Raw genomic sequence first — 19,104 nt, 5'->3', positions numbered from 1 at the left:
TATTAGGCGCATCAGCAACTATGGCCATAGTGCACCAATTTGAAGAATGTTCTTAAGGATGAGGACACCAGAAGTATACAAATTATAACTGGGAGCTAAATGATTTTGAAATGACTGAGAAGAAAGTAGAATAGAATCTGTTGGAGCCAAAAGTAAATAAGACACCTGGGGCTGACACACACACACACACACACACACACACACACACACACACACACACACACACACACACACACACACACACACACACACACACAATATCAAAAGCAGCACCAAAAGAGGTAAGCAATCTTTTGGCTATCATTACAAAAGCATCTTGAATTCAGGGAAGGTCCCCGAAAACTGGAAATGTGTAAATGTCTCTTCTATTCACAAAGTGGATCAGAGGGTGAAGTGAGTAATTATACACTTGTGAGCTTTACTTCTATTCCAGGGAAAATAATGGAGTGATTGTTTAAAGAAGTAATGCAGGATCATCTTCAGAGGAATGCAGTTATATGGAAATCACAGCATGGATCTGTTAAGGGAGAGATTTTGTCTGACCAATCAGATTAGTTACTGTGATGCAGTAACAGAGGAATTGGGTAACAGAGAAATCTACATGAATGACAGCTGTACAAATTGGAGCAGTGTAGCTAAATTTAGGGGCAACTTAATGCTACGGAAAAAGGAATAGTAGAATGTTAGAGGACAGATGGTGGTTAAAAATGGGCACCGTGCTTCTTGGAATAATGTGGAGTCCAGTAGGGTTCAGTGCAAACCAATTACTGTTTTCAATATTTATTAATGACTGATGATGGCATAGCATGCGTATTGTCTTAAGTTTGCAGATGATACCAAGGTTGGCAGGGTGGTTAATGATCAGGATATGCTACAGCAGTAAGACCTAGAAAAATATTATGGAAATAACGTTGTCTCGAAACTTGACAAGATATGTTGAACAGACAACTCATGTGATCGAGACCTGCTAATATTTGTAAAAACAGACAGATGCTATACTATTGTGATTTTCTCTTGTAGAGAATCTGAGTATTCATTGAATTTAAATCAATGTTTTGAAATTTAAGAAAATCAAAAATAGAATACTAAATATAATAAATGGGATCTTAAGATTATATTTTAAGTCAGGAAATCTCTTACCTGAGATATTTTCCAGGAATAACAGCATCCACGTAAGATGTAATTAGAATTGATGGAAATTGTTTCAAAGGCCTGCTTAAAGGAAGGGAAAACTTTTAAACAAGACAAAGGAATAAAAATAAGCTTTTACCCTAAATCCATGCATGGCAATAAGTGAGAGTATAATGGGAGAAGATTACCCAAAGTTTGATGGGGGCTTTTCGTCTATACCATCTTCAAAGGGGAAGCGAGCACACGTCAAAGGCTTGTACATAGACTTGAGCATGTGGGGGGGATGAGTAGGTAGTAGTGTCCTCTTCCTTTCACCTATAACCCCCCCCCATGCTTTTGAAATACGACAATGGAATGTGCCGGAGCTATATATACAACCTTCAACACATGCTCGCTTCCCCTTTAAAGATGGTATAGATGAAAATCTTCCACCAAGCTTCAGTTAATCTTCTCCCATTATACGTAAATTATTTGCCATGCATGGATTTAGGGTAAAAGCTTATTTTTATTTCTTTGTCTTGCTGTAAGGTTTCCCCTTCCTTTAAGCATGTCTTTGAAACAATTTCCATATATTCTGATTACATCTTATGTGGATTCAGTTATTCCTGGAAAATATCTCAGGTAAGAGATTTCCTGACTTAAAATAGAATACTAAATATAATAAATGGTATCATAAGATTATATTTTTATTTTTGATTTGCTTAAATTTCAAAACATTGATTTAAATTCAAAATGTGGACTCGGATTCTCTACAAGAAAAAAATCACAACAGCATAGCATCTGTCCATTTTTATGAATATTAGCGAGTCTTGTTCACTTGAGGTTTAAACTTGACAAATACAGGTAGTTCTTGACTTTACGAGTTAATTTGTTACTAGCACATGCTCGTAAAGCGAAAACGTGTAAAGTGGGATTTTATTTCCCATAGACATAAGGTTAAAAATAGGGGTTACGTTCTCAACAATGAAATCAGTTAGCTAATTAGTTTATGTTTAAACAATGATTGATTTATCGAAAGAAATGAAAACATGGCCTGTAAAATCAAGCAAATTATAATAATAGAGAAATTATTTACGATTTACAAAGTTAAAGAATGTTTATTCTTCATCGTCATTGACTAAATGCACACTCGTTGATCACTCATTATTGGCTTGGCACTCATTGGTTTGTTACACAAGGAGTCATCTTCAGAAATGTTTCAAGAGGCGTTTGTTTCCAAGATAATCTTCTATTTTCGTTATAAATTTCACGATATCATGTAGAGTAATAAGTTTACGAAGTTAAAAAAAAAAAAAAAAAAAAAAAAAAAAAATGAAGAGAAGATTCGGAAAATTTATTATTATTTTTTTTTATACAATTGAAGATTTCAGTAAAGGGCAAACACATTTCACCATTATATTCCAGCTATCAGTATTTTGGCAAATGCATCAACATTGAGTTTACTACCCATTTATAATGGGTAGTAAACCCAATAAACCAGAAAGTGCAAATTGTTTTATTGTTTTATGGTTGTGACCTCCAGAAATGTGCTTTAGAAAAATATCACAAAGGCATTTAAAATTGATTCTTATAATGGAACATATAATTAAGATGAAAGTAGTAGTAGTGGCATGTGATGCAAGAAAGCAAGAGTATCAGCTTATGCAGCATCAGCCAAAAAAAAAAAAAAAAAAAATATCACACCATTCCCTCCAAATGCCTGTCCAGTTCCTCCTTAAATTTATTCAACCTATCAACTTCCACAATGACATATGGAAGTTTGTTCCAGCAATTAACCACCCGCTGGCTAAAGGCAAATTTCCACACATCTATTCTACATCTGTCTTTTCTTAATTTGAATTTATGCCCCCTTAGGTTCGTAACCTGAACAAGTAGAAGGATCCCATCAGAATTCAGCGTGCTCAACCCATTCAAGGCCTTATACACCTCAATCAGATCACTGCGCAGGTGCCTGGTCTCCAGCCACTGCAATTTGCAAAACTTAAGCCTCTCTTGGTAAGAGGATCCCTTCATTCCCCTGACCAATCTTGTTGCCCTTCTCTGTACATGCTCAAGTAAATCTACATCCTTCCTAAAATGAGGCCTCCAGACCTGTACACAGTACTCAAGGCGTGGCCTGACCATTGCCTTATACAGAGGGATAATCACCTCCTTTTCCCTGTTAGCAAAATTCCTATATATCATTGACAAAAACCCATGACCCGCCCTGGCAGCCTGTCTGCATTGTTCAGAAAACTTCATATCTGACTGCACAATTACTCCCAGGTCTTTTTCATTTTCTACCACCTTAAGTGTAGTACCACACAGTTGGTACATTTCTCTGGAGTTACTTCTAACCATATGCAGTACTTTGCATTTGTCAAAGTTAAACTTCAGTTGCCACTTTTTAGCCCACCTGACCAAATTATCTAGATCCTGTTTCAGTACACATTACCATTAATGTCATTAACAACCGTGCCAACTTTTGTATCATCTGCAAACTTCGACATTAAGCCTGATATACCTTCATCAATATCATTGATAAATATACAAAACAACAGTGGACCTAACACCGAACCCTGTGGGACTCCACTAATAACATTAGTGGAGTCCCAAGAACAGTGCACTGTTCATCTATATCAATTGGATGCACTTCTTTTGATTTTATGTTTTTCTTAATTAACAGTATAACACCTCCTCCCTTTCTATCCTGTCTATCCTTTCTGTACACATTGTACTCCCCAAATTCCAGTTCAGCATTCTTTATATCTGTGTGACACCACGTCTCTGCTATCCCAACAATATCCGCCTTTGATGTCTTGACCAACACTTCAAATTCATCAAATTTATTTACTATACTTCTAGCATTGGTATTGATGCAAGCATACATGCTCCTACTCCTATTCTTAGTTACCCTAACACATCCCATATACCCACCTATTTCAGGATGACTGCCATCCATCCCTGAAATCCCCAACACCCCACGCTCCAGGTCACTACTTATTCTAATAGAAGTTGTTCAAGAATCACCTTCACCTCTGCCTACGGCTACTGTTAAACTATCAGTCCTTGTATCCCCCCAAGCTATCAGTTTTCCGACCCACCTAACACTGCCTTGAGAGCACGAGCAAATATTCTTGTACCCTTTCTATTTAAGTGTATCCCATCCCTGTAGAAGCAGTCTCTCCTGTTAACAAGTACAGTCCAGGCTGAAAAAATTGTACCCCTTGAGCCTTGCACATTCTTTCCAGGGCCGAATTGATCGACAAGGCTCTCATCATATACTCCCTTCTATCGTGTCTGGGCAGAATTGCAGACACTTTCAAATTCAACCCTAATTCTCAGCTTTTGTTCAACAGTGACCTGTACTTGTTAAGTAATTCTGCCGGTCTTCTACTCCTAATATCATTAATGCCAACGTGTACAACTATATCACCTTTTGTGCCCTTAAAAGATGATATCCGCTCTACAACGTCATCAACCTTTGCCCCTGGCAGACATACTCTGGTCCTGTTCCACCTATCCTTTTTTTACAAAGCATGTTTCCCCATTTACCTGACAATAGAGTCACTAACAACTACTAGTTCCTGTGAGACTAGCGCATTCTGCCTTGGGGGTTGCCGCTGTGTTGCGTGATGACCAAGTGCAAGCTCTGGCGTTGATGTGGGCAGCTGAGAGCCTGATGGGCCCCTCAATTTAGATCTTTCAAGGGCATCCACCATGTCCTTCAAACTCTCATATAGGCCCATAACAATGCTGAGTTGTCGCCTGATTTCCTTACATCGTGCAGACACAAAGACATCCCCCATGGCAATGTCATGTTCCGTTCCAGAGAGTTCGGCAAACATTTCACAAGTTACACATTTTTTTAGGCTGTGATGCATTGCAGAATCGCCCCCCCCCCCAGTTCTCCCCCGATTCACAGCACTCCTGCCACTTTGTGCCCGTTGCTTTGCTGCTCTAGTTTGGGGCACGATACTTTAAATTAATAAAATCAATAAATTAAATTAATTAAATGTCAATACTATGCTATCTAATAGAAACAGTGAAGCGTATTACTCTATAAATTATATGTTAGAGCTACCTCAATTAAAAATTTGAATTCCCTACCACTATATACAAAAACAATGGCTGCAAGATTCGAACGAAATAACGGTTTTACGTATATTAAGTATTACGTATATCTACAAAAACTGTTTATCTAAATTAAAATAAAAATAACCAGCGTAACTATAACTATAAGACTATGTATTAAGTACAATATAAAATAACAATTATGTAAATAAAAAGGCAAACACTTATCATTATTTTCGGAGCCTGCAACTGACAGCTGTAATTTTTAAAGAGAGTCAGCGCCCTGTTAGAGATGAATCATTAATTAACCTAACAGTCCTCTTCTGAATGGAATCAAGAAGCCTGAGAAAGGTTTTGGGGGGACACCACCCCAGATGTGGGAACAATATTCCATGGCAGAGCGGATTTGCGATTTACACAGAGTGAGCAGCTGTTTGGAAGAAAAGTAACGCCGAGAGCGAAAGAGAAAACCAAGTTTTTTAGATGCAGAAGAAGCAATATTTGTAATGTGCTTGTGCCAAGAGAGATTAGAAGTCAGCCCAAAAGAGATATATAATTTTGCCTAGAAATCTGAGTGTCATCAGATTTCAAAAAAATCAAAAGATCTAGAAATCAAAAGATAAGCATAGGAGCAGAAGAATCCTTTTCGCGAGATATAAGACAGGACTGAGTTTTAGAAGGACTGAAATCAACTAAGTTGTCTTTGCTCCACTGGAGAATTACCTGAAGATCGGCATTTAAGGAACTGGTAGCAGATTTTCAAGAAGTTGAAGCTGATTGAGCAGGACATGGTTTCTCAAAATGGAAAGCAATGTGCTATCATCGGCAAAACTATGGATAGAATTTCCAGTCAATGGAAGAAGGTCATTAATATGCAAGAGGAAAAGAGTGGGGGAAAGAACTGAACCTTGGGGGACACCGGCATTAGTGGAGAAGTTAGAAGATAGAGAGCCATCTACCATCACCCTCAGTGAGCAATCAGAGAGAGAGAGAGAGAGAGAGAGAGAGAAACTGGATAACCAATTACTAAAAACAGTTGGCAAACCATAAGATGGAAGCTTGTTTAGAAGACCTTTACACCAAACACGATCAAAAGCCTTTGAGATGTCAAGAGCAACTACTTGTGTTTCACCGAACCTTTCCATCGAATTAGTCCATAAATGGGTAACATTAGCCAGAATATCACCAGTGGATCGACACTAACTGAATCCATACTGGCAATCGTTGATCAGACAGAAGGTTTCTAGGTAGTTTAAGAGTTAGCAGTTAATTGATTTCTCCATTACTTTAGAAAGAGTAGATTACCAAAAAAAAAACAATGTGTTATTGGGTTCACATTACGGTATTTTAAATATGATAGTGTCTCTGGAAGTGATTAATATCGTAAAGCGGGGTACACTGTATTGTATAACTACGCATGTGGTTTGGAATGAGGTATTTATGAATGTTTACCATTCATTTTTTGCAATTAAATGTTCATATTTTTGATTCTGTTGATACTTAATACTGGAGAAAAAAACTCAAACCCAGGAACTCGTAAAGCGAGAACTGCCTGTACAAGGTACTGGATATGGGTAGCAGTAATCTCTGAATAAGATGTCAGCATTGTAATACCACACTGAGGGTAGTGGAAAATGAAAAGGAGCTGGAGATAACTGTGCAGTCAGATATGAAGTTCTCTGAGCAGTGCATAAGTTGCCAGGACAGCTCATGGGGGTTTGTCAATGATATATAGATATAAGGATGTGATCATCTCATTGTATAAGACAATGTCAGGCCACATCTTGAGTGCTGCAAACAGGATTTTATATATGCACACAAAAAAATACAAATATTTCTTGTACAACTTAGGTTAAAATAATTAACTTTCAATTTTGTACGCACCTGAAACCAATGTTTACTTAATGACCAGCTAGCAGTACAAATGTCACCCGCAGCATACACATCACATAAAGATGTTCTCATTTGTTCATCTACCTTTATACCTCCATCCTCAGCTAGATTAAACTGAAAAAAAAAAAAAAAAAAAAAACCTCAATGATCAATTAAATTTAGTCTTAGGTGATAACTTTTTATGCCTGGATAAGAAGGATAAAATTCCTTCTTATCCAGATTCAAATATTTATGGAAAAAAATTAAATTAAAAATTTCAAATAAATATGAAAATAAGAGCAAAAATTAGATTTATTTATCAGTTTTATTTATCAATTTTTTTTTATATAGTTGTTTAAATCTTTTACTTAAGCCTTCATGAAGTAATTTAAATCTAATTCTTCTGTGAGTTCAAAAGTGCATATATGCTTATTTTTCTATGTGGGCTCTGGGGAATAAGTTTGCCTATATGTTTTGAAGATGGTTAATTTAATGCCAACAAATTATATCTATATATGGAGTGTAGATTGTCATTAAAAACTCTACAGGGATGTGGTGCCATCTATCAAATATGTTTACTAGTAATGAGTTGTTTTCATATTTACAATAGTTACAAAAATCAACATAGGAAGGTGCAACCTTTCAACAAGGTTTGAGACAGTTTTGGCTTATGCAAGCCAAATTTGAAGAAACTGAATTTGAAGGTGTCTGCAATTCTTCCCACGATAGGAGAGAGAGTATATGATGAGAGCCTTATCAATCAATTCGGCCCTGGAGAGATTGTGCAAGACTCATGGGGTAGAATTTTTTTCAGCCTGGTCTGTGCTTATTAACGAGAGACTGCTTCTACAGGGATGGGATACACTTAAATAGAAATGGTGCAAGAATATTTGCTAATGCTACTGAGGCAGTGTTAGGTTGGTTGGAAAACTGCTAGCTTGGGAGGATACACAGACTAATACATTAACAGTACCACTGGCAGAGGTGAAAGTGATTCTTGCACTGCTTCTATTGGAATGAGCAGCAGCTTGGAAAAAAAGGTGCTGGGGATTTCAGAGACTGCTGGGAATCATTGCTGAACAAGTAAATACATGAGTTGTGTTACGGTAGCTAAGAATAAGAACAGGTATATGTATACTTGTGTGTACACCAATGTTAGGAGTGTAGTCAATAAATTTGATGCATTTGATGTGCCTATCAAAACATCAAAGGCAGAAACTGTTGCGATAACAGAGACGCAGTGTCACACAGATATAAGGAATGCAAGTTGGAATTTGGGGAGTACAATGTGTACAGGAAGGATAGACAGGATAGTAAGGGACGAGGGGTTATGCTATTAGTTAAGAAACACATAAAATCTAAGGAAGTGCATCCAGTTGACATGGGTGGATGGTGCAGTGTTGCGTCAGTTTGGTGTGACATAAGCACTGGGAAAGCAAAATTGAGAATAGGAGTGTGCTATAGGCCTAATGAGTATAATGAACAGCTGTACAGAGAAACAGAGACGGTCAGTAAATCAGATTATCTTATAATGGGGGATTTAAATTTCCCAGATATTGACTGAAACTTGTGGTTTGGTCATTTGCACACTAGCAAGGCTTTTGTGGATTTATTGGATGATTGTTTTCTACAGCAGCATGTTCAGGAGGCAACCAGAGCGAGTAATACTCTTGATTTGATTATCAGTAGTGATTCTTCATGCATTAAGAATCCGCAGATAAAGGGGCCACAGGGTGGCAGTGATCAGTGTGCTGATGTGGGATTTACTAAAAGAGGTAACTACCATTGGGGGTAAAGGGAAGGGTTTTTGCTTTTGTAAAGGTGACTATGGAGGTCTGAGACAGTTTTTAAATTCTATACAGTAGGACCAACTGATGATGTTACCAACAGAAAATTATAAATGGGAAGCATTCAAAGAATTAATCTTGGAAGCTACTAGAATTATTGTTCAAGGTTTAGGCCTAAATGGATGTCAGATGAACTATTGAGACATGTGGTAGAGAAGAAAAATGCATGGGATACATATAAATTAACAGGTGACACAGAAGCCTATGGAAGGTATAAAAAAGCTGGCCTGTAATCGCGTCACAAAGGAGGTTAGGCAGGCAAAGGCAGATTACGAGAAATGTTTGGCAAAGGATGCAAAGAAAAACAGCAAAGAGTTCTTTACTTATGTAAACTCTATAAGGAAAGACGAATCAGATTGGTCCACTGGATATCAATGGTTCAATTGTTGATGATTCTGCTCAGGTAGCTAACACAAACTGAATGAGTATTTTGAATCTACATTTACATATGAGGAGTTATGCAGGGTGAGGAATACCAGGTGTATTGAACTATGGTAGTGAGTTAAATGATTTTTTTAATAACTGAGAGCAAAGTGGAGTAGAAATTGTTGTAGATAAACAAAAAAGGCACCTGGGATGGATGGGATCTATTCAGTTATATTAAGGGAGGCAGCAAAGGAAGTAAGCAAACCTTTAGCCATAAATTATGAGAGTTTCCTTGGATTCAGGAGAGGTACCCATGGACTGGAGATGAGTAAATGTGACCTCAATTCACAAAGGAGGATAAAAGGGTGACAAAAGTAATTACAGATCTGTTAGTTTAACTTCTGATCCAGGGAAATAAATGGGGGCTCTGGTTAAAGAAGCACTGCTGGATCATCTAGACAACATTTCGGTTATAGTTCGGACACAGCATGGGTTTGTTAAGAGGAAGTCTTGTCTGACCAATTTTACTGGATACTATGATGTGGTCACAAAGGAACTGGATAAAAAAAATAATTTTGATGAAGCTTTCATACTGTTGCACATGGAAGATTACAGTACAAATTGGAGCAGTATGGCATTAAGGGTAAAATGCTGCTATGGATAAAGGGATGGTTGAGTGGGAGAAGACAAAGTGGTAATCAATGGACACTGTTCTTCGTGGAACAAATGTTATTAGTGGAGTCCCCCAGGGTTCAGTGTTGGGTCCATTGTTGTTTTCTGTATTTATTAATGATATTGATGAAGGTATATCAGGCTTAATATCTAAGTTTGACAGGGTTGTTAATGATACTAATGACAGTACGCTACTGCAAGAGGATCTAGAAATGTTGAGTAGATGCGCTGAGAGGTGGCAACAGAAGTTTAACATTGAAAAATGTAAAGTACTGCATATGGGTAGCAGTAACCCCAGAGTAACATATCAACTGTGTGGTACCACACTCAAGGTGGTAGAAAATGAAAAGGACCTGGGGGTAATTGTGCATTTTGTCAATGATATATAGGAATTTTTCTAGCAGAGACAAGGAGGTAATTATCCCCTCCTTGTCTGCAATGGTCAGGCTACACCTTGAGTACTGCGTACAGGTCTAGAGGCCTCATTTTGGGAAGGATGTAGAGTTGCTAGAACGAGTACAGAGAAAGGCAACAAGATTTGTGAGAGGAACAAAGGGGTGCTCTTACCAAGAGCGGTTTAAGTTCTGCAAGTAGCAGCATCTGGAGACTAAGCACCTGCGAGGTGATCTGATTGAGACGTATAAGGCCTTGAATGGTTTAAGCAGGCTCAATGCTGATGGGATACTTCCGCTTGCTCAGATTAAGAACCCAAGGTGGCATAGATTAAAGTTGAAGAAAGACAGTTGTAGAATAGATGTGTGGAAGTTTGCCTTTAGCCAGCGGGTAGTTGATTGCTGGAACAGACTTCCATCTCTTGTTGTGGAAGTTTATAGCTTAAATAAATTTAAGACTGAATTAGAGAAACATTTGGAGTGAACAGATGGGTGAAATGGGAAAGTTTGTTTTTTTTTTATTGGCTGATACTATATAAGCTTGCTTTCTTGCATCATATTTCCTCAACTAATGCTAACTGATCCAGAAATTCAAATCCAGGAGTTGATGAAAATGAATTAAGTAGTACATATAAAAAAGTGTGCAATAATAGTATATCATTAAAAAGTAGACCATTTTTTATATTTTTTTTATGATTTTGATTTTATTTTCAATTATAATCCCACTAATGTTTGGCTATAAACTCAATATATTTAATAACATTTATCTATATAGTTTTTTTATTTTTATTATATTAGAAAGCTTCCAAATTCCTCAAAAAAAAACTCACTCCAGATGGCATACATACTGTCCAGAAACTTAATTATGAAAGCTTAATAATGGAAGCACCTGCTTTTTTGAATCATTTTTATTCGTCACATATGAAAAACAGAATAACAACAAATTATATGCAATTCCTACAAATTATCACTGAAGACAATGATTACCATAAAGATTGCATCATTATGATAATCAATCATAGTTTTTTTGAATGAATGATCAAAAATTTAAGAGATTATAATTAGTATGTTAATTCCTATTGTTAGCTTGATTTAATTTAATTTAGTTAGCTTGATTTAATTGTCATCATGTACTCACATGGTCAGCTTTAACATTTTAATTAGATATCATCTTCTTGACATTTGTTTTGTTATACCATGTTAATCCCACACATGGTTTTCTGGTGTACACTCCATATGTTTATTAGGTTTTGAAAAATTTATTTCTTATTTTCACAATTTTTCTTTTTTTTGCAGATGTGTGGGATTAACATGGTGTAAACAAAACAAATGCTCTAAGTGTTCTTTTCCCATTTCCATTTCATATACTGTGACAGATGCATTACAGTTACACAATTATAGGCAGTTTGCAATGTTTGTTTTGTGGAAGGTGTTCAGTTCTGGTACTAAATCCAAATTTTAATTGGAAATTGCACTAGGTGGTAATGATGGTAATCTACCGACATGGGAACTACTGTCAAGGCTAAAATTTTAGGGAAGGGCTTTTATTTTCGATTCAACAGTTTTTAAATTATTTTCAGTGAGACCAACTGAGGTTAACAACTGCAAATTATCAGGGGAAGTAATCATAGAAGTTAATAAATTTTTTACACCAGCCTAAGATGGTGTAAAAAACAATAAGATTAACAAAATAATAATTGACACCTAAATTATTATTTTTATTATTATTAGCCATATGGTGCAAGGAAGCCTGAGGCTTATGCTGCACCAGCCAAAATAAAAAAAAAATTCCGGCGAGAGAGAGAGAGAGACAGAAAGAAGTAGAAGGGAATCACAAAGAAAGAGAAGAACGATGATATCCAGCTCAGAACCCTGAGTTTGCCAAGCCCATACTCACCAGACGTGAGTCCCTGGGGTAAATGGAAGTCAGAAACAGACTAGTGTCAGAGACGAAAAACGCATTTAACCTTTGAGAAAATTGCAATTGTGATCTTGATCTGTATCACTAATGAACTACATGTCTTTAGTTCCCCTGGTCCCTCCCACTGGGGGGGATGGTTTCCTGCATCCTTAAAGCCTCTTCAACAACAATGGCATGTGCACTTGCACCTTCTCTGTTCAAATGTATTCCATCCCAATAAAATAAATTCTTTCTACCAAACTTTGAACTAGGGCAGGTCATGCCAATAAAAATCTTCCCCTGAAAGCCTCACAGACCTCCTTCTGGCCTAGAATTAATTAACAAGGCTTGCATCAAATTCTTTCATAATGTGGTTGCAATACTGTGAAGGATTGCTACCACAATTTCATTTTGTTTTAGTTCAAGACATTTTGTCAGTAATGACCAATACTTTCAAACAAGTCTTCAGTCATTTGAATTCAATATTATTAATATCCACATGAATAGACAAAACCCTCATTACTTTCCTTAAGAAGTTACAGCTACTTAGCCCATTGATTGATGCACCAAGCAGTCATATATTCTGGCTCTATTCCATCTATCTTTTATTGCAAAATATATTTCTGTTTGCCTCACAATTGAGTACCCTAATAAAACTACCTCCTACTGAATAAAAACAGTCTGCTCTTGACAATTCTTATCTCAGGCCCAAGTCAGGAGTGTATCCCCTCACACTTAAGCTGCTGCTGCTGAGTTCCACGTTTTAATCTGCTCCGGAGCATCAACCTCTTTTCTCAGAAACCTAATTTCATCTATTAATGTGGCGAGCTATAATTTAAATTTTCACACTCCACTCCCTACACCTAGTACACAAAAATTATTCATATTGTATTATGATCACCTGAAAAAGCAACCTTAGATATACAGCATAGCAGGGGCTCACATCTGATGAATATGGGCTTGGCACACCCAGAATCCTGAGCTGGAGATATCATTTTTCTCTTTCTTGGTGATTCCCTTCTACTTCTGCCTCTTCTCTCACTCACTCACTCTCAGGGGTAACTCAGAAATTTATTTTTTTATTTTTTGGCTGGTGCAGCAAAAGCCTTAGGCTTCCTTGTACCATATGGCTAATAATAATAATAAGACACTGACTCCCAAGAGAATCATTTGCAACATTTCCGATTTGAATTGAGTGGAATAGTATTTTGGGATTCTTTTGTATTAACCACAGTTATAGTTATGAAATATTCAAGGATACATTTATAAAATATTACATAAATCAAATATAAAAAAAATTGAGAAATTAATTAAGACAGTATTGCATATATATAAATTGGTACTTAAAATGACTTGATACTTTTAAATTTTCTATGCTTATAAAACAAATTTTAGAATGTGGAAATGGGCAGGATATCACAGATTATGACCATTACTAAATAGCACACTCCTGCTACTGTTTTAAGTTAAATTACAATAACAGTTCATCATAAACAGGAATTTATGCTAAACTATTAGAAACAATTCTAAAGTAGAGTTTGCACTAAGTTAAAAAATAACTGGAATATTATTTATATTCATTTAAATATAATACTACTATCTATAATTCCTCAGAGAAACATTCTAGATTTTGATGCCAAAAACTGAACAAACAGTAGCTGTTTATTCATCCAAGCATAACTTCTCCAAGCACACTGGAAAATGAAAAATGACGTTGCTGGGCCAAAAATTTCAGTTATATAAAGTATCCTTTTTTTTTTTTTGTGCAACTAGGATGGCAAAGTACAGGAGCAATACCTGACAAGAGCCCGATTCTAGGTACCAAAAACACCAAATAAAAATTCAATGTTTGGTACTCATTTTGAAGTCCGACACAGTAAACTGTTGGAAGATTTGTATTGAGAGCTCAAACTCAGGCAAACCAAGGATATTCCTCTGAAATAGAAATTTTTCCGGTTTCATTATTTGTAAAAGTCCTATTACCTGCACTTCACATAAAACTGGGCTTGAAACAGCTATATAAATACTTAAAACAGAGACTGTTTTAAATAATTATGTAGTAAATACTCTGCTCTTTCTGAAACAAAACTGAAATAAGTGATTCTTGTGTGGTCTGAGATAAGGAAATTGACTTTTAATGAACATTTTGAAAGAATAATTAAGATTATGTAAAAAGATCCAAGGATTACTTTTAAGGCATTAACAAATTTTTAGAAAATAACAAGGACTCAAATTACTAATATCAATCACCAATATGCTTACCTAGAAATATATATCAGTTATAAATCATTAGGATGTTATGATTAAATAAATTATGAAAAAGAAATTAAATATTCAATATACATACATCATTTCCATTCAAGAATGGATCAACAAAAGGTGCTACGCCGGTAGCACTAATAACAAAGTCACAACCATGTAGTGATCCATTAGTAAGTTTGACATAAACTGGCCACGATTCTGCTGTATAAAAACAAAATAATAAAAAAAAACTATATAATGACAAAAATTTAGCCAATTGTAAAAAAAAATTGTAAAAAAAAAAAAGTCAAATCATCACAATTTAAAACATCACTGGCACAGAAATGAAAATGAAATAAGTGTGTATCAGTGTTTTGAATTGTTGTAGCAACCAACACTGTTATAGGGTTAAAAAAAAAAAAATCGTGAATCCGCTTGGAAATCAGAGACAGTAAACTGCTGAAAGGTTTGTGTTGAGAACTCCAATTTAGGTGAGCCAAGGTGACTCCTAAAATATTCTATTATAATTTTAACAACATTTATTGAAATGTGATTTTAATTATTTTTCCCATCAATGGGCAACAATAAGAAAGAAAAACAAGATTAAATAACTTATTAATTACTTATCCAACATTTCTGCAATCTTTGCAAGAGTGCCTGAAAAGTTTTTCATAATATTATCAAATATTTCCTACATTTTCACAGAACCTCCCAAGACATTGTTAAATCTCTTTCCTTTCTCTGGAAACAAAAAGTCACAAGGAGAAAGGCAAACTGGGTGGGGGAGGCATGCATGCATTTGGTTTTAGGATAGAAACTTTCAAAGAGATAGACAGGACAGTTTAAGTGGCTTTGGAAAATCACCTGAGCAGTTGTGATTTTGATGAATCATTTGGTCTTTTCAATCATTTCATTGAACAAAAACCAAAGGACATGATAAATATGTGTTTGCTAAACAGCTTCACATATGTTTATGCAACGTAGAATGATGCACGATGAAATATATACACTGAAGTATATTCTTATACCACCCTACCCAGCTGGTAAAATTCATATTATTAATAGTAGCACTGTTAAGGGGATATTGTTGTAACTTTTGGAGAGCCCATTGTAAGTGATTATATCATTAAAAGTTAATAAAATATTTAAGAAATGTTTAATATTTTTAAATATTTATTATTTGTCTGCTGCACAGCTGTTCTGACTTGAAAAGAAAATGTTCAGGCTAATCAATGATTGCTCAAACGATTCTTCTCTCACAAAGTCACTGTACTCTTCATTACACAGATGGTCAATTTTTACCGTTTGCCTTTCCACCAGAGATATATATATATATATATATATATATATATATATAATCTCCATGGACAATTTTCTTCTGTTTTGGAAGCTGTAACACTTTTTTTTTTTTTATAAACCAACAAACTTACTTTTCTTCATTGTTTATTCTTCACTACTTTTGTTCTTCTCTGGAAGAATTTTACTCCATATATATATATATATATATATATATATATATATATATATAGAGTCCATTCCAGTTATTTGGGACACATCGGGACTAGTGCATTTTGGCCCGATTAAGCGGCTGCCCCAATTATCCGAAGTTTCACGTAAATAGTTAAAAATACAATGTAACCCCCCCCCCTTTACAATTGGTTCACTGTACAATCAAATTAAGTTACAAACTAAAAATAGTAAAGTATCGTTCACTATACGATGTGCAGTAAGCGCCGGTCATTGTGATCACGTTTGTGAATTGAATTTTAATTCTATTAAACAGCGATTATAATTAGCGAAAATAGGAGGAATATTATCCACAAGCTATAAAAGCAAAGATATATTAAGCACAAATTTACCCTTTATTACCTTACCAATTAAAAAAATTAAATGATACGTGAAAATCAGAAGAATATACGTGGTAATCAGAATAATTAATACGTACTGCAATATGTACACACGAACTAGTTGACATTTCTGTTTACTGACATTTGTGGGTGGGGGTTAAAATTTAAAACAGTAAAAAGATAAGCAATCAATAACAAAGAACATGGCACACACAAATTGCAAGTAACACTACGCGCAAGAAAGAAAACGGAGTAACGAGTTACAAAGCTTTAAAAATAGGAATGAAGAGAAGATCTGAAAATTAATTTTTTTATATGATTGAAGATTTCGTGGAAGTGTAAACACATTTCACCATAATAACCCACAGAATTCCAGCTGTCGGTATTATCATAAATTCAGTAAGATCGAGTTTACTGTCCATTTATGATAGATTTCACTAACAGAAAAGACCAATAAACAGGTGACTGCTAATTGTTTTATGGTTGTGACCTCGAGAATTTCGACCGAATCACGTGGTACCATCGGAGACAATCGCAGGGTAATCTCCAGTGCTGCGGTCTCCTGCCCCGATTAAACAGCATACTGTCCCAATTAAGCGAAGTAAACCCTGGCTATTTTCTCGATTGGTTTCTGTTTTTTTAAGATTTGCCCCGATTAACCTGAATCCACTGTATATATATATATATACAGCAGGCCCCCGTTATAATGCGGTTCGCTTTACGCTGATTCGCTATAACGCTGTTCTTATATTATAACCTGTATCTGACTATAACGCTGTCGCAGATCACTATAACGCTCTTTTACAGATTGCATTTTTGGCATATCTAACAAAATCGTTTCATTTGATGGAGTCGATAGCTTGAAAATAAATACCAAAACAGCATTAAAAAAAAACGTTTCCCACGCTGACTTGAGAAATTTTCCCAAGCTTAGTGAAATTTTCTTGCACGCTAATTTAATTGCAGTACAGTGACTTGTTACATAGTTCCGAGATCAACATTTTAAAAAATGTTGAAGTATATTGCTTGTAATATTAGCGTTATATGCATTTATCCGAAGTCTAGTCATCACTCAATACAGTATCAGACATCGTGCGTAACGGACAGTTTACTTGAACATTGTATCATAATTAATGCAACCAACGCAGTTACATTTTTGAAGAGTTAATAATGGCCGATAAGAATGAAAAAGCAACAACATCTGGGTGCAGTATGAAGACTATAAATGTAAGAAAAATACTGAATTTAAAAATTAAATTAGACGTTTTGAAGCGGATCGATTCCAGTCAACGACAAGCGGACGTATGCCATAATTTAGGACTTGCAAGTTTAACTGTAAGAACAATTATAAAAAAATAAAGAATTAATTTTAGCAGCAGGAAATATAGCTGTTCCACTGCAAGCAATTAGGGCTAGGCGGACTATTTGGATTGAAATGGAAAGACTAACTAATTTTATTGAAGATAATATCCAATGCAGAATTCAGTTAAGTTAAAAATTATTAAAAAAAAAAAAAAAAAAAAAAAAGAGAGAGAGAGAGAGATTAGCCAATATGATGATCTGAAGAACTCCCCTAAAAAAAAAAAAAAAAAAAAAATGTGGAACCATTTAAAACTAGTAAGGGCTGATTGAATAGATTTAAAATCCAGGGAGAAGCCGCAAGTGCAGAAGGAGCCGGAACTTTCAAAAAAGAACTTGTTAAAATTATTGAAGAGGGGTATTATGTGTTATACTTCTCAACAAGTTTTCAACATAGATGAAGCAGAACTTTTGTGGAAACGAATGCCTAAAAGAAGTTTCATATTGAAAGAAGAAAAAAAAACATGCCAGGTTTCAAAGCGGCGAAGTTTCGGTTGGCTTTACTGCCAAATGGTAACGCTGCGGGGGTTTTAAAATTAATACCTTTTTAGTTTATTTGGAAGAGGGCCAAAGTTCAACCCAAAATCGACATATTTTTCATAATTAAATTCATCAATTAAATTAAATCAATTAAAATCAATTTAGATCAATTAAATTCATGATTTTAATTGGAATTAAGTTTAATTTTGATACGTAAGTAGTTACCACATAATTATATACGTATGTAATGCAGAATATTTTATATGTACAAATATTTGAATATTAAATATTTTGACTGACATTTGTACATCTTTTCACAACCGTTTATTATTGATCAGGAAATATCCTATGGCACCGACTGCAACTCACAAATACATATGTTACCTTATGGGAATGCGGCGCTCGCTTAGCGTGGATTCATTTAGCGCTCTGTTTTTCCTGAACGAATTATCAGCGTTATGCGTCACCTGTATATATATATTTTTTTATGAAAACCCCAAACGACAGCTATTAGAACATATAGTACTTAGTACCGTGCTTGGGTTGGAGACTGAGAAGACAAAAGAAGACAAAAGACTAAATTAGACTTGAACTTCTGTAGACTGTAATTTTCAGGAAATACGTGTGAACGAAGGTTGTTCCAGAAAACGGTAGTTGATTGAACAAACGAAAAAGATGAAAAGTTGGTTCTGTGAGTTTGAAGTTGGACAGTAAATGGATGTTGGCTGGTGGCAGCATGTGTTCGGACTGTTTTGAAAGAGAGAGCGGGAATTATAGAAGCCAATTCAGAAGAACAGTGCCTATGGAAGTATCTGTAGAAAAGGCATGCAGCAGAAACAGTACATTTGAGACAGAGAGAGGAGTTATTAATTAACCTAACTGCCCTCTTCTGAATGGAATCAAGAAGCCTGAGAGAGGTTTTGAGGGCACCACCCCAGATGTGG

General features: G+C 35.5%; 1 protein-coding gene across 2 annotated transcripts in view; it reads right to left on the bottom strand.

Annotated features, from left to right (window-relative positions):
• Nucleotides 1-19,104, bottom strand: part of Pyroxd1 (pyridine nucleotide-disulfide oxidoreductase domain 1) — a 143,968-nt gene that overhangs the window by 5,795 nt on the left and 119,069 nt on the right. For both annotated transcript variants that reach the window (XM_090387499.1, XM_090387500.1), the window contains exons 10-11: nucleotides 14,581-14,696; nucleotides 7,069-7,191 (exon numbers count right to left, since the gene is read on the bottom strand). In XM_090387499.1, the coding sequence (XP_090243625.1) occupies nucleotides 7,069-7,191; nucleotides 14,581-14,696 (239 nt within the window). The remainder of the gene's footprint in view (nucleotides 1-7,068; nucleotides 7,192-14,580; nucleotides 14,697-19,104) is intronic.

The sequence above is a fragment of the Mastigoproctus giganteus genome, chromosome 13, assembly GCF_048544385.1.
Source record: "Mastigoproctus giganteus isolate SK-2022 chromosome 13, ASM4854438v1, whole genome shotgun sequence".
Classification (NCBI taxonomy): domain Eukaryota; kingdom Metazoa; phylum Arthropoda; class Arachnida; order Uropygi; family Thelyphonidae; genus Mastigoproctus; species Mastigoproctus giganteus.
This window is presented reverse-complemented; position numbering and strand designations above follow the sequence as displayed.